This window comes from Notamacropus eugenii, chromosome 3 (genome assembly GCF_028372415.1).
Source record: "Notamacropus eugenii isolate mMacEug1 chromosome 3, mMacEug1.pri_v2, whole genome shotgun sequence".
Lineage (NCBI taxonomy): Eukaryota > Metazoa > Chordata > Mammalia > Diprotodontia > Macropodidae > Notamacropus > Notamacropus eugenii.
Genome location: NC_092874.1, coordinates 283,400,482 through 283,424,111, shown reverse-complemented (window position 1 = coordinate 283,424,111; position 23,630 = coordinate 283,400,482). Strand labels below are relative to the sequence as shown.

The 23,630-nt window shown below is 39.2% G+C and overlaps 1 protein-coding gene across 3 annotated transcripts in view; it reads right to left on the bottom strand.

The window, feature by feature from the left end:
- Nucleotides 1–5,470: 5,470 nt before the first annotated feature.
- NR1H4 (nuclear receptor subfamily 1 group H member 4) overlaps nucleotides 5,471–23,630 on the bottom strand; it is a 73,788-nt gene continuing 55,628 nt past the window's right edge. For all 3 annotated transcript variants that reach the window (XM_072655685.1, XM_072655683.1, XM_072655684.1), the window contains 3 exons: nucleotides 21,015–21,161; nucleotides 7,343–7,456; nucleotides 5,471–6,106 (listed from right to left, as the gene is read on the bottom strand). In XM_072655685.1, the coding sequence (XP_072511786.1) occupies nucleotides 5,865–6,106; nucleotides 7,343–7,456; nucleotides 21,015–21,161 (503 nt within the window). In that variant the 3' untranslated portion in view covers nucleotides 5,471–5,864. The remainder of the gene's footprint in view (nucleotides 6,107–7,342; nucleotides 7,457–21,014; nucleotides 21,162–23,630) is intronic.

The following is a 23,630-nucleotide window of genomic DNA, read 5'->3' as shown; positions in this document are numbered from 1 at the left end:
TCATACAATGTGCTGTGTGATCCAAACAAACTACTATATGAGGATGTGAGGGATGAGAAATCACTTTCATCTGTAAAAATTAGTGAATAATAATAGCTAACATTTGCACAATAAAGTTTGCAAAGCAGCTTTTTTTTAATGTGTTAATTCATTAGATCTTCACAGCAACCTTGGAAAGTAGTTGCTATTATTACCATCTCTATTTTAACAGAGGAGGAAAGTGAGGCAGATAGATGTGAAGTGACTTGCCCAGGTTTCCTCAGCTAGTAAGGGTTTGAGGCAGGATTCAAACTTAGGTTTTTCTGACTCTCAACCTAATACTCTATCCACCCCACTAGGTAGCTGACTAAGGGAAGGAATGCATATGTAGACAGGACCACCCGAACCGAATCTAAAAGAAAGAGAAGGATTTAAAAAAGCATAAATGTGGAGGCAATCAGGTTGTTGTCCTTTGTACTCAAAGATATCCCTATGTCACAGTCAAAGTATAGCACGTCCAACTGTGACTAATGAGACTAATATGGGCTCATAAATAGTACATTTGAACATTTTGAGTGGAGATGTCTCTAACTTTGTGCAGCTCACATTTCTTTTTGAGCTACTGCAGTTCTGCTTTGCTCATAGAGCACAGTGCCTTCTTTGATGTGGGCACACTGTACTGGTCCGTCCTGTGCCAGTGACTCCCATGTCTCACAGTCGATTCCAGGGATGGAAGAAGAATGTGAAGATACAGAAAAGTAGGAAAGGAGAGGGTCAGTTGGGGGACAGTTATTAAGCTCCTTTGGGTAAAGGGGAATAAAGAGAGACAATCCCATAAAGGTAAGCTTGAGGCAGATTGAGAGTTTCTATTAGGCAATAGAGAATCACTGAAGGCTATTGAGTGAGGCACAAAGTGATCAGAACCTCATAAAATGAAGATTCATTCAGCAGCTGGGGAAAGCTTGGCTTGATAAAAGGAGACCCTGATTCCAGGGAAACCAGTTTGGAGTTTTATACTATAGTCCAGGTAAGAGGTGAAAAGTTGCTTGCATTTTGATAGTAGCAATATAGAGTGTCCCAGAAGGAAGGAATGCAACAGCACTTACAATGTTGAAGTCTATAACATTTAATAACAAATTGTATGTACTGGATAAAATGTTGGGAAATAGCCAAGGCAACTCAGAAGTTTTTAGCCTGGGTTAATGGAAGGGTTGTGATACCATCAATACAGAGAAGAGAATTGCAAAAGAGATAGGTTGGAGGTAGGGGTGAGGGAGAGATGATCATTTTAATTTTCATGTAATTCAGTTTAATTTAATTTAATGTAAAATTTGGGATGTTGATAGAACATCCAGAAGGAGATGTCCAGTAGGTGGCTAGACATGCAAGATTGAAATTAAATGAGAAGTTGGGGCTAAATATTGATTTAGAAATCATCCACAGAGGTGATCGTTTAAGCTGCGGGTGTAGATGAGATTGCTAAAGGAAGGGAGGGAGGAAGGGAGAGGGGAGAGCAGGAAAGGGGAGAACAGGAGAGAGGGGAGAGGACAGGACTAAGAAGAGAGCCTTGGGAGATGTCTTCACTTATGAAATGTGAAGGAGTTGAACTACTGACAGAGCTTGACAAGAAGGGACTATGACAAGAGAAAGCCATATCAGGAAACCAAATGTAGAGAGTAGGGAAAGGTGCTCAGCTGTATCAATCTTCAGAAATCAAGAAGGATGAGAAATGAAAAACCCTGGATTTGGCAATCAGAAGGCCATTGACCTTGAGTACTATGATGAGATCTGAAGCCAGACTATCAGGATCTTGAGAACTGAGTGGGAAGTGAGGTGGTGACTCTAGACTCCTCTTTCCAGACAGTTTAGGAGTAAAGAGGAAGAGGCTATAAGACAATGGCATGAGGAAACCACAGGGTCAGGGGAAGTGAAGCTGATGTCAGCATGACATCATATATACCTTTAACCAATGCCTCTACTTAAATGAATGTCCCGAATAGCTCTACCGGGACATCTCAAATTTGGGCATATCCTGATGTTTTATTTTATCTTTCTTTGGTTGACCACAAAGAACAGAGAATGGGGACTTGGGATAAGGAGGAAAGAGAATTTTTAAAAATAGAAACACAACCAAGATCTTTACACAGAAGGTTTTATAGAACAGATACCAGGGTAAAATTCTTTCACTTTCTTTTGGTGAATTATACAGTCAAACAGAGCATGGAAGACACTCATCCTGGGCACACAATAGGTATGGGCTATGTCTCCTCTTGCACCAGCATCCAGGTGGGCCTGGATGTTTTTGTAAGTTAACATCCAACAGACACTGGTGTAACTTCCCTCCTCAATTATGTACGTATATACCCATGAAAGAGGCATAATTCTGTCAAGGGGAACACCATACTTCTGGGTCCCCAGATTCACAACCTTGGAGTTATTTTCAACTCTTCACTCTCCCTGATTCTTCACCTCCCCACCCACATTCAATCAGTTGCCAGGTCTTGTGATTCAGCCTCAGCAGAAATCTCTCCCATATCTCCTCTCCATTCACCTTAGCTCAAGCCTTTATCAGACATTACCTAGAGGTAGCTAGTGGTCCAGTGGTTGGAGATTTGGCCCTGGAGTCAGGGAGACCTAAGTTCAAATTCAGCCTCAGATACTTCCTAGTGGTATGACCCTGGGTAAGTCACTTAATCTTTGTTTGCCACCATTTACACAATTGTAAAATCAGAATAATAAAGTAACACAAAATTGCTATAAGGAATAAATGAGGTAATATTTGTAAAAGTGCTTAGTAGCACAGTGCCTGGTACAAAATAGGTGCTTGGTAAATGCATATTTCCTTCCATTCTTAAACCATTTAATAGTCCCCTAATTGGTCTTCCATTTTCTAGTTTCTGCCTTCTCTATTCTCTCTTCTACCTAGTTCCCAAAATGAAATTCCTAAAGTTCAGATCTAGCTATGCTACTCCACTCCCCAGCTCAACAAGCTTGTGGATCCCCCTTGACCCTAGGAAAAATACAAATTCTTTTATTTGGCATCTGAAGTAGAATTTAAATAGAAGTAGAATTTAAACTTCTTGAGGATTGCTACTGTTTCCTTACTGTCATTGTATCAGCTGTGCCTAGCACATAGCACCCAATAAGTTCATATGGAATGGACTGAAATAGGATGAGATGGAATGGATTGGGATGGTATGGAATATAAGCATATGTAATTCCTGTATTTCCACCAATGAGGAGAGTGTCCCATGCCAATGGGCCTTGGGACAGGGGTTATATTAAATACCTTAATACAATAAATACCTTTAAATACATTAAAAATGATTTATATATCCCCTATTGCCATGATGAGTTTTCCCAATGACTAATACAAATCTCTGGATTTTTTTTAACTTCATGCTTTTAGACATTTTTTTTCTGGGTTAACAGAATTTTCTTTGACTTGCATTAGGCTAGAATGAGGTAACCCTCTTACTTCTTGAGATTTCTTGCCACATGCACGAAAAGAACACAAGCAGAAGAAAGAGTGAATTGTCAGGGCTATGACTGAAAGAGAATTTCCTAAATGTCAGGCTAGACCAATCTAGAAAAACTTCCCATACAAGTGTAGGCATGTTTGCCCCCAAAACTATGAATGCAGAAAGCCTCATAAATCATAAAGTACCAGTGCTAATTGGTTTTAAGAGTTTAATTGAATGGCAGGGGGATAATAGAGCCTTCCTGACACTGAATCATCTGCATCCAGAAAAACTAAAAAGCCACAGCCATGGGTCTAACTAGAAACCAACAACAGGAAGTGAGAGTGAAGGTTTGAGGAAATACATGGTGCAAGGATTCTTGATGTTGGCTCCCTATGTAACTCTTTGGACTTCAGAGAACTTGGAAATGATCAGTAGAAATTCCAGTAAGCAAACTGTCCATTAGGGTTTTGTTGGAACAAGGAAAGTGACAAAGATGTAGCATCCATATTTTGAGCATTTCAAACAACCAGTCAGCAAGCATTTATTAAGTGCTGAGTGTGTGCTCGGCACTGGGGATGTACAAAGACCAAAACGAGCTAGCACCTGCCTTCAAGGCGTTTCCATTGTTATCAGGAGAAAGAGACTCCCCTGGGGCCCTGCCTGAGGGCTCCTCTGGACCCTCCTAGCTTGATAGTGACTATCAATAGTAACTGTTGCTGTTTCCTACTCAGCCTGAGGTCTTTCTTTTTCTTGACCTCATTAAAGGGGCCATGCCCTGGCTACTTCTTAAATTCAATGAATGGGTGTTGCCTCACCCTAAGCTAGTACTTGCAAAGACCTTGACCAAAAGGGGCCAAGGTCTCCCAGTGCATCCTGGGTCATCTACAGTCATCCTGATGAATATCTGTCACAGGATTCACATGGCTCTGAAGGCGAAGTAAGGCTGGTGACCTGCACAGCCCTCCCTCACTTAAAACAAAGTCAAGTGCAAGTCATGTCATCATTTCTCTGATGGTATGGCCTTCTTTGGTAATGAAGGGTGAACACAATTGTATCAGAGGTGACATAAGAAAGATGGGAGGATCATAGATCTAAAAATGACCTTGGAGACTATCTAGCCCAACCTCCTAATTTTACAGTTGAGGAGACTGAGGCCCAGGGAAGTTCAGTAATTTGCTCAAGGTCATGTAGGTAGCAAGCATCAGAGGCAAGATTTGAACCTAGGATTTCTGATTCCAGAGTCCGAGTGTTCTTTCCACTGTCACCATATTCATCCCCGTCATTTCCCTCACACAGTCACCATCCTAGTATAGAAACCCATCACCTCACACCTGGACAGCTGAAATAACCTTTTGGTTGATCCACCCAACTCAAAGTCTCTCCCCTCTCTATTCCATTTTCCACTCAACTACCAAAATGATTCCTTATTACTTCCAGGATCAAACATAAAATCTTCTGAGCATTTAAAGCCTTTCACAACTTGACTTTTTCCTACCTTTTCAGTCTTCTTACACTTTATTTCCCTCCACACACTCGATGATCTAGTAACAATGGTCTTGCTTAAACATAGTACTGTATTTCCTGACTTTTTATTGGCTATTTCCCAAGCCTATAATGCTTTTTTCCCTCACCTTCAGTTTCAAGCTTTCCTTCCAGACTCAGTTCAAATCCCACCTTCCACAGGGATCACTTCCTGGTGGTTCTGCCACCTCTTTCTTGACCCTGCCCCACAGTGCCATCTTTTTGAGATAATCTTTTAGCATTGTATATATCTTAAATATACATCATTACTTAAATGTTGTATTCTCCATTAGATTATATGCTCCTTGTGGGTAGGAATTGTTTTCGCTTTTTTTCACCCAGTGCTTGGCACACAGTAAATAAATGCTCACTGACTAACATGCTTTCTTTCCACATTATCCAGGGGCACAACAACCAAAAAAAACCAAACAAACAAACAACACTTTTCAACATCCAAGGAAAGTTTGTTTTGTGTTTTAGAGTTCCAAGAAAAGCTCATGTTGCAATTGTTTGTTAGATGATTACAGTGTGTTTGGACATATGCCTTTAATAAAAATTTGTGCAGTACAAGGAGGTTAAAGTACAAAACGAGTACGTCCCCCATTGTGACAAATAAAATTGAAACACCAATCATATGAATTTCTCAAACTGGGCAGACTAGTCCCTAGGAGTGAGTCTGTCTTATAAGTGACCCATCATCCGCAAAGAGCTCTTTTACCAGGAGATCTCCCTCTACTGTGAACATTCGTGAAGACTGGTTAATTAGACTATAAATACTGAACAAAATGGCAGTGTGAAATTTAAGTATGAATTCAATAAAGAAGTCATAAAAACTAATTTATATTCCTATGAAAATAACTTGTCCACTCCCCCTCTGCCATCGCACCCCTGCCCTCAAGTTTAGCATTGGACATCCCAGATTTCACAGAGGAGTGGAGTAAACTTATGATCATTCACTCTCCAGGACATCAACATCTCAGCATGGTGATGATTAAATGTTCTTAGCTCTGTGAGGCGCCCCAGAAGGCAGGCAAAGTGCTGGGGGTTTTCAGGCTGGTGCATCTTGCACAGCTTTTGTAGGACATCCAGCAATGGTTCCTGAAGTCTTTCCACAGAGTCTCTGTCCTTTATGTATTGTCTGTCTAGTATGAGATTGAAAATAAACAAAATTGGTGATATGGACGAGATCATTTGGACAGAAGCAGGGAAGTACCTATTTTCTGAAAATGGAACATGGGGCAGCTATAATAGAAAACTAGCTATCACAATGAAAACATTCATAGGATGGCTAATTTAGTGCTAAAGGGACCATCTAAGCCAGTTCTACTCCATTTCACAAAGGGGGAAACTGGATCCCAGAGTGGTTAAGTGACTTGCCCAGGTCACACAACTAATAAGTATCAGAGAGGACTTGATCCCAAGGCTTACTGATTCCAAGTTCAACACTCTATCTACTTCACCTCACTGGTTCTCCTGGCTAATTGACATCTCCCAGATTCTTGTTATAAGATTATGATTATAATATTATATGTCATATAATTATTATATGATGTATAATAATTATAATTTTAAGATGTATTTGAATACTATCATTCTCTATGTTCATTAATTTATTTCAAGGACTTGAAAAGGACAATAGAGAACAAATTATTAGCCTTTCTTCACTTTTCATTCACAAAACTACAGAATCAGAAGAAACCTTAGAAGACATTCAGTCCAACCTATTACTTATAAATAATTCCTTTTTATAGCATACTTGATAAGAAATCATCCAACCTTCACTTGAAGACCTCCAGTAAGGAGAAACCTATATCTTAAATTTTTTTCATTTAAATATATTTTCATTTAAATATATTTTTAATAACTGCTTATATTTTTCTCACCCATCCCCAACCCCAATTTAAAAAGAAAAAAGAATAACAAATCCCTGAAAACAAAGCAAACAATTTCCCACACTGACAGAGATGAAGGATTTGGGATACAGCATGAAATATACATGTTTGAACCCACTACATCTGGATGCTCTCCATTACCACTTTCAGATGTTTCTAATAGTTGGTAACTTTTTACTTACATGAAGCCCAAATTTGCCACTTTAAAACTTCTACCCATTGTACTCTCAGAAGACAAGCAGAATAAATTTTATCTCTCTTACAACAGATAGGTCTTCAAGACAGCCATCATGGTGCCTTCCCAGCCCCTCGGCCTTAGCTTCTCCCAGAGAAGCATCCCTATTCTTTCAATTGCTGTCAAGACCCTGCTGCCTTTCTTGGGACCCATTCTAGCTTATCAAGATCCTTCTTAAACTGTGATGCCTCTCACTGAACATACCCTTTGCCCCTAGTTAATTAAAATATGGAACGTAATTTTGTGATTACCTGGTGATAAGATGACAATTGCCGTTAGCAAAGCATATTCTTCTTGGGTCATTTTCAGCTCTCCAATGCTTTTATAAAAATTAAACATAGGAGTTATGTATTCGTCTGATATACCTGTGGGGGAGGAAGTTACATTTTCAAAAAGCATGTCCTGGAAGATTTGGAAGCCTTACATAGCATAACTACATAGGTACATACAAAGAAGTGTGTCTGTCCATTGATCCCACCATAGATAAAAGGCAATCGGAGGGAAAGAAAGTCACTGGCAGTCTCATTGATTTGCATCATTATTATATAATCTTGTTTGCGTAACGTAACTTTGACTTTATTTCAGACACGCTGGATAATGAATTATAATGAGTTGCATTTCTCCAAGAACCATGAAGTTCTTTCATTTTACAGCTGTGATTCCCTCAATATTTGTATATATTTAGCTTTAATTATAATACACTATTTAGCGCTTTAAGGTTTGCGAATTTCCTTACATGCATTATCTTTCTTGAGCTTTTTGGGTTAGCAACTCTGTGAAGGAAGTACTATAAAAAAAATTTTTTTTTGACCTATGATTTTATGGGTAGAGGGAGTTTCTGACCACAGCAGATCAGCACCTTCTCTGTGCCTTAGAGCAGTGTGTCAAAACGGGCCACTAACCCATACATGAGGGTCTCTGTGGTCAAATACGAAGAAAACCACACTTTAACACTATGCATGTTCTAATGTATTTTTATTTATTTGTCCAATATTTCCCAATTACATTTTAATCTGCTTCAGTTCCTGCTCAGGTACATCATGAGTAAGGCTAGGCCCTGTGTTTGACACCCCTGACTTACAGTCTAGAGAAACCCAAACAAAGTCTGCCTCAGACTGAGTCAATAACAGTCAAAGTCAGTTCTATATTTATATTCATTCATTGAACAAATATTTTACTATCTGTAGACAAAGAGAAGCTGCACAGCCTTCATATTATCTAACATTTATGTAGCACCTACTATTTGTGAGACACTGTGTAAAGTGCTTTAGAAAAGCTCATTTGAATTTCACTACTCTGGGAGATAAGCCCTTTTATTATCACTATCTTACAGTCGAGTAACCTGAGGCAAACAGAGGTTAAGTAACTTCCCCAGGGTCACATAGCTAGTGTCTGAGACTGAATTTGAGTTCAAATCTTCCTAATTCCAGGTGCAGCATTCTGTCTACCAAGCCACCTAGCTGTCAGGGAATTTATAAATGCTTGTGGAACTGAATTAATTCTAGAGTCATATCCTGTACATTGTTATAAAAATAATAACAGATATTTATATTCGTAGAACACCTTATATACACCTCATATACATTAACATATTTGAGTATCACAACAACCCTATGAAGTAAAAAGACAGATCTGTCTCTCCTTATCCTGACATTGCCCTCAAATCAATGCCTGGCACATAGTAGGTGTTGTTGAATGAACTAATGAATAAATGAGCAACACTGGAATCCAGGTCTTCTGGACATTTAAGTTCACCCTTCTGTCCCTTCTCTCCAGCTGCTTCTAGTAAGATTCACTTTTTGTTGATTTTCAAATACTGTGATTAATTCATCTGTTGCATTACCACTAACTAGTATATTTCCTTATAGAGTTCTCCATAATGAATAAAGAACCTCTTTCTACTATAATAGAAGAGCTGAGACAATCATGACCAAATCAGACAGGGCTGTGATAGCCAATCTCCTTGATTTTGGTGTGTGTGTGTGTGTGTGTGTGTGTGTGTGTGTGTGTGTGTGTGTGTGTGTGTGTGTGTTCATCCTTCATTGCCGAAGAAGACCATGCCATTAGAGAAATAATGACATGACTTGCATTTCACTTTGTTTTGAGCAATGGAAGGCTGTGTAGGTCACCAGCCTCACTTCTCCAGAGCTGTCTGAATCCAGTGACCAGATATTCATCAGGATGACTGGAGATGACACAGGATGAGGCAATTGGGGTTAAGTGACTTGCCCAAGGTCACACAGTTAGTGAGTGTCAAGTGTCTGAGGTGAGATTTAAACTCAGGTCCTCCTGACTCCTGCACTGGTGCTCTATCCACTGCAACACCTAGCTGCCCCCTGACTGTCTGTAGTTTAAGGATAGAGGCAGGCTGTATGTATGCTGGAAGAAAGAGTACAGGCAGAGATGCCAGCCCCACTGTCCATGGGCTGCTAAGTGAACTCTGGTAAACAACACCAGCTCATTCATTTATCTGCGTCCCATGGAAGTTAGATGAATGTCACACACTTTGTCCTTTACAAAGATAGATGGATTGGTATCGATTACCCCGAGATTCACTAGGGACTGACAAATGGGCTAATAATTGATTCCACTACGTTTCTCAGGTACCAAGATGAAGGAAGGATTTGCAATTTCCTGGTAAGGTGATTCTTTTTTATCTTTTTAAATGTCAGCACTGTTTAGACTTCTTTACCCTCTTGCAATGTCTTTGAAGATAACAACTGCTAGCTGATTCTAAAATAAAAGTGGCTTCGAACCGATGACCCAAGAGAAGACCCAAGTATCCTGGGACATCATTAAGTCCTACTGGTTTGAAATGAATGCCTTTTGAAGACCTAAATCTTTGACTGCTTCCTTTCTAATTTTAGCCTGGTCTTTTTTTTTTTTCAGAAGTGGCATCTGCCCTGGTTGTTTGATTGTAGATGACTGCAATCTTCAAACTTACATTGGAAAAAGGTTCATTATTGTCAGTTCTGATCTCTAAGTCTTAAAGGTATACATTGCTATTAAATCATTTCAGTTGTGTCTGACTCTCCATGACCCCATTTGGGATTTTCTTGGCAAAGATGCTGGAGTAGTTTGTCATTTCCTTCTCCAGCTCATTTTATAGATGAGGAAACTGAGGTAAACAGGATTAAGTGACTTGCCCAGGGTCACACAACTACTAAGGGTCTGAGGCTAGATTTGAACTCAGGTTCTCCTGACTCCAGGGCTGGTGTTCTATCCACTGTGCCACCTAACTGTCCCTAAAGGCACACATACAGAATGACAAAATACAAATCAACAGAATGTAAATTCCTTGAGGATGGATATCCTATCTCATTTTTATCTGTGTAGCACCAGCACCTAGCCCAGTGTCTGGCATATAGTCAGTGAATAATAGATGCCGATTGATTGAATTATTCGGGAAAAGCAAAAAGCCTTTTTAAAAAGCTTGTAAAATGTTATTGTGGATAGAAAATTGATGTGATTTTGAAAATGTGATAGGTAGAAGTAACTCAGAAGTTACTTGTAGTCACAGTACACAAACTAGGGCTTGTAAAAATTCAAGCCAAATGAAACCAATACTTTTACTGAATGTAAAAATCCTGTCATCCCAAAGGGGCCACCTTTCCCCTATTCTTTAGCTTCTTTCTCCTTTATGGTTTTTTACATTTTTGCTGTTCTGGTCAACTACGAGTTTGGTCACAAGAAGGCGCCATTGTCTAACTAAACGACAAGAACATGCTTGCTTGGTTATTGCAAGTTGGACAAGTATGAGCCAGTCTTGTGTTCCATTTGCCTGGGAATCTTTGTTTATTGATTTATAAAAGACTCTTGTCCTTTCAATGGTTTAATAATTTAAAAACCAGACTTTCCTCTGTGAAACAGATTGTATTTCCCTTGGAAGCTGATTTTATAAATATGTTTCGGATCTAATCTCAATGGCTTCCTCTTTAAATTCATAATAGAAGAATCAGACATGCTTTTATGCATTTGGTTTTTAGTGAGAATCTTTCTGAGCCTAGAAGCACAGTAGACATTCACAAGTCTGATCTCAGCTTGATTCATTTTTACAACCTGGTCTCATTTGACCCTCTTTAGGCACTCCTGGGGTTTAGTGTGAATATACATTGGGCTTTAACCCTACTGCAGCTCAGAACTCCCAAGTTCAAGCAATCCACCAGTGCCTGCCTCCCCAGCAGCAAGGACTAGAGGCATGCACCCCACGCTCTGGCCAGACATATTTTGAACATCAATGACATTTTCCGATCTCTTCAAATGGCTTAAGAAATACAAGATTCCTGAGAGGCAACAGAACACAATGGCTAGAGAGCTATCCTCTCAGTCAGGAAGACCCAGCTTCCAAGTTCTTTCCCTGAAACAATGCATGACCCTGGGGAAGGGATCTAACCTCTTAATGTTCCAAGAAACTCTCAAACCTGGGGTCCAAGAACTTGTTGGGTTTTTGTTTAATATTTTGATAACTATATTTTGACATTATTGGTTTCCTTTGATATCCTGTGTATTTTATATTATTCATTTTAAAACTTTATTCTGAAAGGAATCCATAGGGTTCACCAGAATTCCAAAATGGGTCCATGATGCAGAAAAGGTTAAGAGCTTCTATTATAAGACTGTAAAGTTGGAGGTCAGGTAACAATTAGCACTGGTATTCACTGGGAGTTTCTTACACAAGTGAAATAAAAAAAAAAAAAGAACAAGAAACTACAAATTGATTATATCTGACTCCCCAAAGACTTGAGGGAAAGCTTGGAACCTTCATATTAAATGTGATACTACTGGCCCCAAGACCCATACCTGGAATTTTTTTAGAAGTGGTAATAGGCCTGAGTTATTTTTGCAAGAGGATACACTGGGCTTTAAATTTAAATACTTTCTTGGAAACTAGCAACAAGCATACAGTCTAAGTTCCTCACCTGTGAAAGGTGGTGGGGAGCAGGGATGGGAAGGAGGGGAGATGATAATAGTAACACATATCTAGGGTTGTTGGGAGGGAGGCAGTGCAGTGCACTGGATAGAGGGCTGGATTTGGAGTCACCAAACTAGAGTCTGAATCCTGACTTTGCCATTTACCACCTGTGTGATTCTGAAGAATCTAGACAAAATGTCTCCAAGACTTCTTCTAGCTTTTGATCTATGATTCTAGGATATAACTTTGTGACCTTGGACAAATTAGTTCACCTCTTTGAGCCTCAGTTTCCTCATCTGTAAGAAGGGGGGGGTTGGACTAGATGATCTCTAACTTCTTTCTAGTTCTAGATATCCAACTGTATGGAATGAGATATTACCCACCTTCCTTAAAGTACCAATATATGTATTATTATTTTCCAATCAGGTACTCTATTTGAAGTCAGAAGACTTGGATTCAAATCACAGCTCTACATACTACTTCTGTGACCTTTGCCTCTCTGGGCCTCAGTTTCCCCATATATAAAAAATGAGGGAGCTCAGTGATATGACCTCTGGAGCTCCTTCTAGTTCTAAATCTATGCTCTTACATCATTCAATCTCAATGATAAAGTGAAGGGAATAGCGCTGATCTCCAGGGCATGCACCTTCCATTCTTAATCTTAGATTCCTTTCCTTAGTCACTTGAGATCAAAGTTACTCATTTCTAAGATAGTTAGACAGGGTTAGCTTAGCTAAGGTTAGCTTGTCCATTGGACAAGACCACAGCAGATTCTTTTCTGCCCACAGCTAGCCAGTTGGTACTAAGAACTAGATCTGGCAACCTACTTCTGGTTCACCAATGAAAAACTGGTCCAAACAGGCTGATCTAAGAAAAAAAAAATCACATAGAACTCTTTAAACCAAAATCTTCATTTTCCATCAGCTGTTCTGCTTAGAACAACCTGCTTCCCCCAGGATAAGATCATCACCTGAAATCTCTTCATCTTGGAGATTGATTCAGTTTTGATTCTTAACTCCTGCTCAGCATCCTCTGATTGGATGATTGAGAGCAAGCTCAGCAAACCTTTCCCAAACCTCCCTTTATAGAGGGCTCAGGCTTTGCCAGCTAACTTCATTTACCGTCAGTTGCTCTGCTTGGTTTTGACTGCAAGTATCAAGCTCCCTTCCTGTCCCTTTCTCTGTATATTGTCTTCATCCATAAGATTATAAGCTCCTTGAGGGTAGGAATGGTCTTTCTTTTTCTTATTTGTACGTCCAACTTTTAGCATAGTGTCGATACATGGTGGATATTTAACGAATGTTATTGACTATTATTGTCTAACAAGTAGAATTCCTAAGCACTAGTAAGATTGGATTAGATGAACATCTCTTTCATGATGATGGAGAAAAGATTTGGTCCAAATAAATCTTTCCTGAATTTGGGAGGGGTCAGATTAGAAAAAGTTGTATCTGGATGTTATGACATTATCTCCAGCTTTATTTGGTTGAAAATGGGCATATTGGAAAGAAAAAAATTGAACTGTTATTTTCAGTGGTCAAAAATTCTAAACTTTTATCCAATTGAGGGGTAATAGGGAATGAGCACTAGTTCTAAAGAAAGAGGATCTGAATTCCAACCCTGCCTCTGATGTTTACTACCTATAAGACCCTGGGATAAACCACTTCATCTTTCTGTACCTCAGTTTCCTCATCTGTAAAATTTGAGGGCTCAACAGATTATCTCTAAAGTTCCTCCCAGTTCTAAACCTTCAATCCTACGTAACTTAACATAATTTAACCATTACATGTAGCACTCTCATCTCCCAGTGCCTCGGTTTCCCCATCTGCAAAATGATAGGGCTAACTGGATTGTCTCTAAATGGTCTCCCAGCTCTAAATCTTTAATCCAGTGAAGCCTGGGACAGATTAAATCATTACACAAGGCACTTTCCCCTCCCCAGGCCTCAGTTTCCTCATATGTAAAATGAACATGTTGGACTAGATGTCCTCTGATGTCCCTTCTGTCTCTAGATCTATGATCCTCTTTGACCTGAGACAGATTAAACCATTACACATAGCACTTTCCTCTCCCCATCCCTCAGTTTTCCCTTTTGTAACGTGAGTAAGTTGGACTAGATGACTCCCAAGGGCCCTTCCAGCTTTTTATCGATCATCCTCTGAGTGTCTGCAGTGGACATGCTTCAGACATTTACTCATTTGGAGGTGGAGGGATGTGGAGAAGTCTTTCCATTGATTTAGATCATAGTATTTCCATCACTAAACAGATGGTCTTTGCTGTGGCCAAAAAAAAATCCCATCACCTCAAGACCAAACTGGGGATGAGTTGCTATGAATTCATCCAGGCTGGTTCATGGACAACAACCACAGCCCATCACCAAGCCCACCCTCAAAACCTTTCTGGTCCTATAGTACCAGACTGAATTTGTGCTCCACTGGCAGAGACTTCAAGGCCCCTGGTTGTTTAGACTTCTTTTAAAACATGGCATCATAGGATCATAGATCTATAGCTATAAGGTATTTGAAAGGTAACAGAGTCCCAATCCCTCTTTTACAGATGGGGCAGCCAAAGGGAAATCAAAGACCCTGTCCAGAGTGGTACTGGCTTTACCATTTGCTATCTGTGTATCCTTGGTAAGTCACTTAAGGCGCCTGTGCCTCAGTTTTCTCATTGGTAAAATAGATGAATTAGACTAGATAATACCTAGGGACCCTTCCATGAACAAAACACTCCATGGCCTGATTCTTTGCCTTGGTCCACACTGTCTCCTCTGGCCTCTTTAATCCTAGCTTTTAGACTTCCTGGCTTCCTTCAAGACAACTCATATCCTACCTGAAAAAGGCCTTTCTCAATGCATCCCTTCTTTGTCCCCCCTCAATTCCTAGTACTTTCTCTTGAGATGTATGTATATTTATATGTGTACATGTATGTTTATGTATATGTATATGTGTGTATAGGGCAGCTAGCACCATGCCTGGAGTCAAGAAAATTCATCTTCCTAAGCTCCAATCTGGCCTCAGACACTTAATAGCTGGTTGACCCTGGGTAAGTCACTTAACCCTGTTTGCCTCAGTATCCTCATGTACAAAATGAGCTGGAGAGGGAAAGGGTAAACCACTCTAGGTAAACCACTTTGTTGAGAAAACCCCAAATGGGGTCATGAAGAGTCAGACGTAACTGAAAAACTACCAAGCAGGAACAAGCATGTATGCATATATTTATCTATGTATACCCATATATATATGCATATACATATATGTAAAAGCATGTGTGTACAGAGTTGTTTGCCTGTTGTTTCCCTTCCCCCCATTAGAAAGTGAGCTTTTTGAGGGCTGTGGCTGGTTTTGCCTTTCTTTGTAACCCAGGTCTTAACACAGAGCCTGGCACATAGCAAGCGCTTACTGAAAGCTTATTAGCTGACTCAATCTATTATCCTGTCATCCAAGTACACAGGTAGCGAACTGCAGAACCAGAAAGCATTCAAACCCATGTTCCCCCTCTTCCTCCAAATTGAATCCTCTTTCCACTCAATGGCACTCTCATCTAATGTTATTAATGTAATGACATTTATTTTATCTGGACCTGTGATCATCATAATATAGAACAGTGGTCATAAAATCAAGGACTATAAAACTCCTCAGCATACTCTGACCACATTAAAATATAACTCAAAAATGCTTAACAAAATCCATAAAAATACAGTACAACAGAGACAATGTTCATTTGTGGTTTTCTAAGTCAATGTGCAGCCTTATCCACTCCTGTCTGAGATTGACACCATTGGTGTAAAGGATTCCTTGGGGGAAATGCCCTTCCACCAATATAGACTGGCAATCCAACTGTTGTAGTATTAGAGTGTGGCTAGTATACATAAAGATTAAGCAGCTTGACCATGGTTGCAGGGACAGTTAGTAGATGTTGGGCATAGGACTTCAACCTACATCTTCTTGATTCCAAGGTTAGCTTTTGACCCACTCTGAGGATTCTTTCAGATCTAGATCTATAAGCCCTTATTCAATGGACACACATAATATTAAATATATTTAAATATGTATTAACATGTAATATAAAGTAAGTCTTACTTATACTATGTATTATATTTTAGATTTTTCCATGGAATTCCATATAACATCATCTGTACTACTACTTTGGATATTTATTCATCTAGCCATATTGTTGGCTATTTGACTTCTATATTCACAAGCTCCATGAAGACAGAGCCTCTCCCCCTACAATATATCTCCAACTCTAGGCATACTTACTTGCTGTCCCCCACATCTGGAGCATGCTCCTTCCTCATCTCTGCTTCATGTGTTCCTAATTTGCTTCAAATCCAAGCAAAAATCCTCCCTTTTACAAGATTTCTCTTAAATGCTATTGTCTTCCCCCTCATGACAATTTCCAGTTTATCCTGCCTATATATGAGTTGGTTACCTGTCTTCTTTCCTGTTAGACTGTGAGCTCCTTGGCAGTAAGCACTGGTTTGGCCTTTTCTGGTAACTTCAGCTCTTAGTACTGTGTGTCTGGCACAGAGCAGGCACTTAATAAATGTTTGTCTGACTGTTCACTTTGCTCCTAGAATAGTGCTTTGTGCAAAGTAGGTGAATGTTTGTTGACTATATCTCTTTTTCCCCCTCACTCTCTACATATTTATTAAGTTTGTAGTTTCTTGAAGGTAAAAATATTTTATTTTTTTCCATTTCTTAATCTTCCCCATCAATGAGCCTTTAGTTGTTGCACTCTTAGTAAACATTTAGTAAATGTTTAATAATAACTGAGTAAGCATTAAGTTGAATAATTAATTTTTTACACTAGGGAGATAAAAATAGGAGAGAAAAAATGAACATATTAAGAAAATATCATGGTAGAAAGTTCAGCAAAATAGTCAATTGATCACAGAAGCATCAATATAAAGCTGGAAGGCTCCTTAGAGCCTTCCAGCCAATGCATTCTTTCACTTTTAAAGAGGAGATAATGAGCCCCAGAGAAGAAAGCACCAACAGAACTTGTTTATTCTCTGAACACAGCCAACAGGAGGTTTACAGAATCTTAGAGCTTAGAAGGTGATCCAAGAACCAACTACTTTAACTACCATCTGAATCCTCCCTACAACATCCTGGGTCAATGGTGACCCAACCTCCACTGACTCCCAGACTTCCAGTGATAGGGAATCCATTATTTCCAGAGCCAGTCCATTCCATTTTTTGGACAGCTCCTACCTTTAAGAAACTTTTTCTTATGTCAAAGCACCAAGTATGTCTTTGAAATTTCCACCCTTTGCTCCTTTTTCTCCCCTGTGGGGCTAAGGAGCATAGTGTGAACTCTTCCCCATGTTAGCCCTTCAAAAACAGGAGAAGAGCTGACATGCACTATCCTGCCCTCTTCCTCATCACTATCCTCTCTCATCTTCTCTTGCTTTATCTTAGTACCATTTTCAAATTGTTAAGTGCTAGTTATCATTCCTGTCCAATTTTTCTTGATCGATAGTCAATGATATGCCAGTGTGCTAAGCACTGGAGAGACAAAACAGAAAAAGAAATTTGAATCCCTGCCCTCAAGGAGCTTACAGAGATAATGTACTAAAAGAAGCTGAAAAGGTGGAGGATTGGGCTCGAGGGGTGTCAGATATGCACAGCACGGGGGCATGATGTTCATGGATGAAACCAAGCTGAGCAGCTGGTGGGAAATGAAAAGTTGGCTAGAAATTCTGAGCCCCCTCCAAAGGGAATCTTTGGAGGAGTTCCTTGCTCTGTCCTCCAGCCCTCAATCAGAGGAGAAGAGAGAACTGAGGGTACTGAAGAGGTATAGAGTGCCAAAGCTGAAGCACTCCCTATGATGATGAGATTTCTGGGGACATATGACTTTCATTCATGGAGCTGAAACCATGAAAAGTCACCTGAAATATTGTGAAGGTAAACTGGTATATTTCTAGAAGTTCAGTTGAAAATCCTTCTCAACCTAGCTATTATATTCCTTTCTTCTTTTTTTTAACCATCCAAGGACAGACTGACAGGTAGATGGAGGACCACACTTGGAATCAGAAAGACATGGGTCTCTCAAATACTTTTTAGCTAAATACAATTGAATTTTGATCCCCAGTTTCCTTATCTATATAATTGGAATGATAATAGCACATATCTCCTAGGGCAGTTGTGGGGATCAAAAGAGGTAATATATGTAAAGTGTGCTTTGTATACCACATACATCAAAAGCTATTATTCTTTATAAATTAGCATATTATATATCTCAAACTCTTATATGAATATCTCTATTTTCATTTGAAAGTGAGTAGCTGCTTTAAAATTCTCTTAGAACTATTGTAATAAAAATGCTGTGGACACCTTACAATTCATGTGACATGTAAGTTCTGAAGCACAATTAACATAAATCCTGGGGCCCCCATTAATTAAATGTGGGTATGCAGACAGTATCTTTGTACCATAATTGAGTTTTTTGTTACAGAAAGTGTATGAAAGGATATGAACACAGAAATAAATTTCATGTTACATTATATAAAGAGTCCTGTGGGCGTAAACAGGGCAGCTATGAGCCACAATGCTACTCAAGCTGAAATGAACAATGAAAAATAAAAATGAGGTACATTAACATATGAATCAAGTGATTCTGAAAGGTCATCTTCCCAGATCTGGGTTAGGTTTTGTTTTGGTTTTCATTGTTAGTGTTCTAAAATTTCAACTTGGAAAATAAAATCCATAAATATTAATAAATGGGAGTAAGCGTCATGACAGATAAAATACAAAGCACCATGGGCTTCTCTTTGTCCTCATATATGGCTGGGATTTGGACAATATATCTTATCACAAGCTGGTAGCAGGTTTATTTGTCTAGTTCCTAGACTGAATATTCTCTCAGGAAGATTTTTTTGCTTGGGTCCCCTGAATAAATGAACTACTGCCCACCAACCTCTTTCAATTTACCCATCATGGGCAACCTCACGGTTGTTCATTAATCCCTGTAATTGGAATTCTATTTTCCTTATCATTTAATTTTTGTATTGCCTTTTGATTTTCCCTCTTTCAACTTTCTGTCTACACCTTGACTTCTTTGCCTAATAACTATTTGTTGAATTTGAATTCATCTATAGAGAGTTGTTAGGGAATGGAAGCTTTTATATATCATAAAGAGTAGGGGCAAAGGAAGCGGGGTGATCAATCAGTCAATAAGCATTTATATGGAGCTTACTATGTATCAGGCACTGTGCTAAGCATTGGGGTACAAAGAAAGGCAAAGGAATGGTTCCTGACACTATGGCACCAACGTTCTAATGGGCAGAGGGGAGAGGAAACAAGGAGACCATGGAACAAACATGTTTATTCAAAAATGATACAATTAGAAAAATAACTCTGAAAAACTTGAGAAGTCTGATCAATGCAATGACCAGTTTTGATTCAGAGGAGCCATGATGAAGCTGGCTACTTGCTCCTGACAGAGAAGTGATGGGTTGTACCCTGCTATAGAATTACATTTTAGAAACATCCAACATGATAATTTGTTTTCTTGGACTGTGTATATTTATTAGAAAAGCTTTGGGGTGTGTGTGTGTGTGTGTGTGTGTGTGTGTGTGTGTGTGTGTGTGTGTGTGTGTGTGTGTGTGTGTTTTCTAGTAGGTGTGTGAAAGAGTAAGTGGGAATGAGGGTAGCTCAAAAGGGAAAGAGAGAAAAAAGTGATATGAATTTTTTTTAATGCAGAGAAGAAAAGGGAAGGTCAAAAACAAGTTTCTTTCTGAGTTCTTGTACTTTTGTTTTTTCTATACCCCTGAAAAAAGTCACTTTGTCTCCCTAGGTTTCAGAGGGTCCATTTTAAAAATAGGGTTGCTATGACTAGAGAATTCATTGCCAAGAAGTCAGAGATTGAATTTTTGTCTAGTACAGTACGTGGTAAATACTAGGTGTTTAATAAACTTATTGATGAATACTAATGACTAATATTGATGATATAATAATGATAATAAATGATATAGGGATGATAAATTTAATAATGATGATATAATAATATTGATGAATAATAATGATAATAATAGCTAACATTTATATGATAACATTGGGACAGCTAAGTGACCCCATAGTGCACAGAGCTCCTGACCTGAAGTCAGTGTTGATGAATCTCTCCATAATTTGTTAAGCTAATCCTTGGACAACAGATGGAGTCTCTTCATGTGACTGTCCTTGATCCTTGCAAGAGTGGTTCAGTACTGAGGACAGTGCTTGGAACATAGTAGGTCTTCAGTGTTTACTGAGTGATTGACTGGTAGAATCTGGCAGAGCTTGTGCTTTTCTGGAATAGCCTTTGAGAACCCAAGCCCACCTCCACATCATGGTGAAGCACTGGAGGAGAATCTGATGATGGAGATAGGAGTAATACTTGCCCTCATCTTGCCCATGGGGATTTATTGGAGTATTACATGTGGCACAGTGGGTAGAGAGGTCACACAGTGGAGTCAGAAAGCCCTAAGTTCAAATCCTGGGTCAGATATTTATTAGATGTGTGACTTAATCTTTCTCAGCCTCAGTTTGTTCACTTTTGAAATGGGGGTAAAACCAGCATCTACCTCAAAGGATCGTTATGAGGATCAAACAAAAAAAGTATAAAGCTGCTTTGCAAACCTTAAAATGCCATGGAAATGCCAGCAATGATGTTGTTGAGAATAATTTGAACATTGGTCCTTCTCTAAGGTCACCCACTAATAGTATTTATCGAATTTATAATTATACCAAGTGGGATAAAGCTAATGTCTACAACAGTCCTGACAAAGCAGAAATTTCACATGAAAAACAGTTTTGAAAATTTAGCTTGTCATACTGTCATCACTGGCACAGATTTCCAAGATTACTTCTTTCCCAAATGTTATGTTGGCATCAGGGTTTGGTCAGTACTCTTAGGTGTAATGATCAATGGTGTTTGAATCCAAGTACTAAGGGACAGATTTTAAATGGCTCCCTTTACATTCCTAATGAAAACACAGCCTTTCAGCCATCATCCAAAGCACCTACCGCTCTTGCGAATTCTCTCTTCTAACAGGTCAGTGTGTCCCACAGGAAGTTTCTTACTGAAAATCTCTGCTGAACGGAGAAACATGGCTTCAACTGCAGACCCCTTCAGCAAAGCAATCTGATCTTCATGGTCTAAAGTCTGGAATCCTGGAGAAAGAAGGAAATTGAATTTTTGCCTAGTACAGCACCTGGTAAATACTAGGTGCTTAGTAAACTTATTAATGAATAATAATGACTAATATTGATGATATAATAATGATAATAAATGATATAGTGATGATAAATTTAATAATGATGATATAATAATATTGATGAATAATAATGATAATAATAGCTAACATTTATATGATAACATTGGGACAGCTAAGTGACCTCATAGTGAACAGAGCTCCTGGCCTGAAGTCAGGAAGACTCCTTTTCCTGAGTTCAAATCTGGCCTCAGACACTTACTAGTTGGGTGACCCTGGGCAAGTCACTTGCCCCTGTTTGCCTCAGTTTCTCATCTGTATAAAGAACTGGAGAAAGAAATGGCAAACCACTCCAGTCTCTCTGCCAAGAAAACCCCAAATGGAGTCACTAAGAGTTGGGCATGGCTGAAATGACTAAACAACAAAAACATCTGGCACCTACTCTATGCCAGGCACTATGCTAAGTGTTTTACAATAATTATCTCATTTAATCCTCACAACAACCCTGTAATGGAGGTGCTATTTTTATTATTCCCATTTTACAAGTGAGGAAGCTGAGGCAAATAGAGAAAAAGTGATTTTCCTAGGATCACATATCTGGTAAATGTCTGAAAATGGATTTGAATTCGAGTCTTCCTGGCTCCCTAGTTTCAAGGCTCTCCACCTTATGGTCCCAAACTACTGCTCTTCTCAAAGCTCCTTTTCATACACCCCCAGTAATGATGTAAAATGACACTACATGTATTTCTCTGAATTCATTCTTCCTTTTCTGGTCCATGTGCTTTTGTTTATACCATTCCTTGTATTTGGAACTGACTTTACATCTTCCCCTAGTTAAAACTCTAGCCAAAAAGGATTACTACCCAGGGAGGGGGAACTAGATGGCTTTTGGGGTCCTTTCCATGGCTGACCTCAGCTCGAGGGCAGCTTCCTCCATGGCCACCAACCAGAAAAGCTCTCTTTATCCCTCAGCCGCTTGTAGTACTTTGGATCTGTCTGGACACACATCTGAGGGCACTAAAGACCTGCCAGATGTGAAGAGTAAGGCAGCAAAAATGGAGAAGAGCCTTTAGCTCATTTCATATGAGGAGGTTTTGGAGGAACAGTGTTGATTCTAACACTGGAGATGAAACGACTTCAATGCTAGCTGTCATGGAAGAAGGATGAGACTTATTTTGGTTGACTGTGAAGTCAAACCAGAAGTGATGGATGGAAGTGGTGAAAAAGTGCATTTCAGCTTAATATAAGAATTTCTTTAAAAATTAGAGCTGTCCAAAATTAGGATGGGCTTCCTTGAAAGATAATGGGTCCCACCTCATTGGAGCAAAGGTTTGATGACCACGGTCAGTCTACAAGCATTTATTAAGTACTTATTAGGTGCCAGACATTATGTTAAGTATGAGAAATATATAGAAAGGTAAAAACATAGTCCCTGTCATGAAGGAGATCCTGCTTTAATGGGAGAGACAGTACTGGCACAGCTATGTACCCACAAAATACATACAACATAAATGGGAGATAATCTCAGAGAGAAGGCACTATGTCAGGGTCCAGGTGGGGGAAAGAAACTGGGAAATACCTGTTCCAGGAGGTAGGATATAAGTTGAGTCTTGAAGGAAGTCAGAGAAGGTATGAGTCAGTGGTGAGAAGGTTATACATCAAGAATGTTGTATAAAGGATGCTTTTTCAAGTATAGACTAGACTAGATGACTTCTGAGATCCTTGCAAGACTATAATTCTTTGATTCGGTGACATCTCTCTATAGCTTGAGATGTCAATCTGCTTCTTTGCATTTTTGACAATTGACGTTAGTTTCAACTTACTGAGAGATTTTTAGATAGGAGGTTGCTTCCAACTCTGAGATGCAATGATTATCCTTCCAAAGATATGAGTGATTTGTAAAGTATTCTTTATCTTTTTATACATCTCCCTGAAGTAAAAACCCATCTTTTTCACAGTGGATATACCTCCAGGGCCATTGTACGGTGACCAGTCATGGAATTATCACTATCTCTGAAGAGTTGAAGTTATGAGTAAACCAAGAACAGCAGAGACACACAAAATGCATATGAGGAGGATACAACGTATTTTCAGTTCTTCATATGTGGAATTCATCTCCTACCTCCATAACTTTGCATAGGCTATCCCTCCCCCTAGTTGTGCAGGAGAAACAGGATAAAAAATTTCATCAGAGATGTCTATGACCAGAAAAGCAAGTAAGTCCATCATGTAGGGAGAGTTACAGTTAACAAATGGACAGTCACTTACTCTATTGGTGTCACACAATGTCAAAACATCAAAAGCAGGGGTTCTGGACCTGGCCTTCCCATACCTCCAAAGGGTTTGAGGACAGATGTCAGGAAACGCATGAATTTAGATGGGAAAAAGTTACATCTTTATTTCAATGTCATTGGTTTCCTTTGTAATT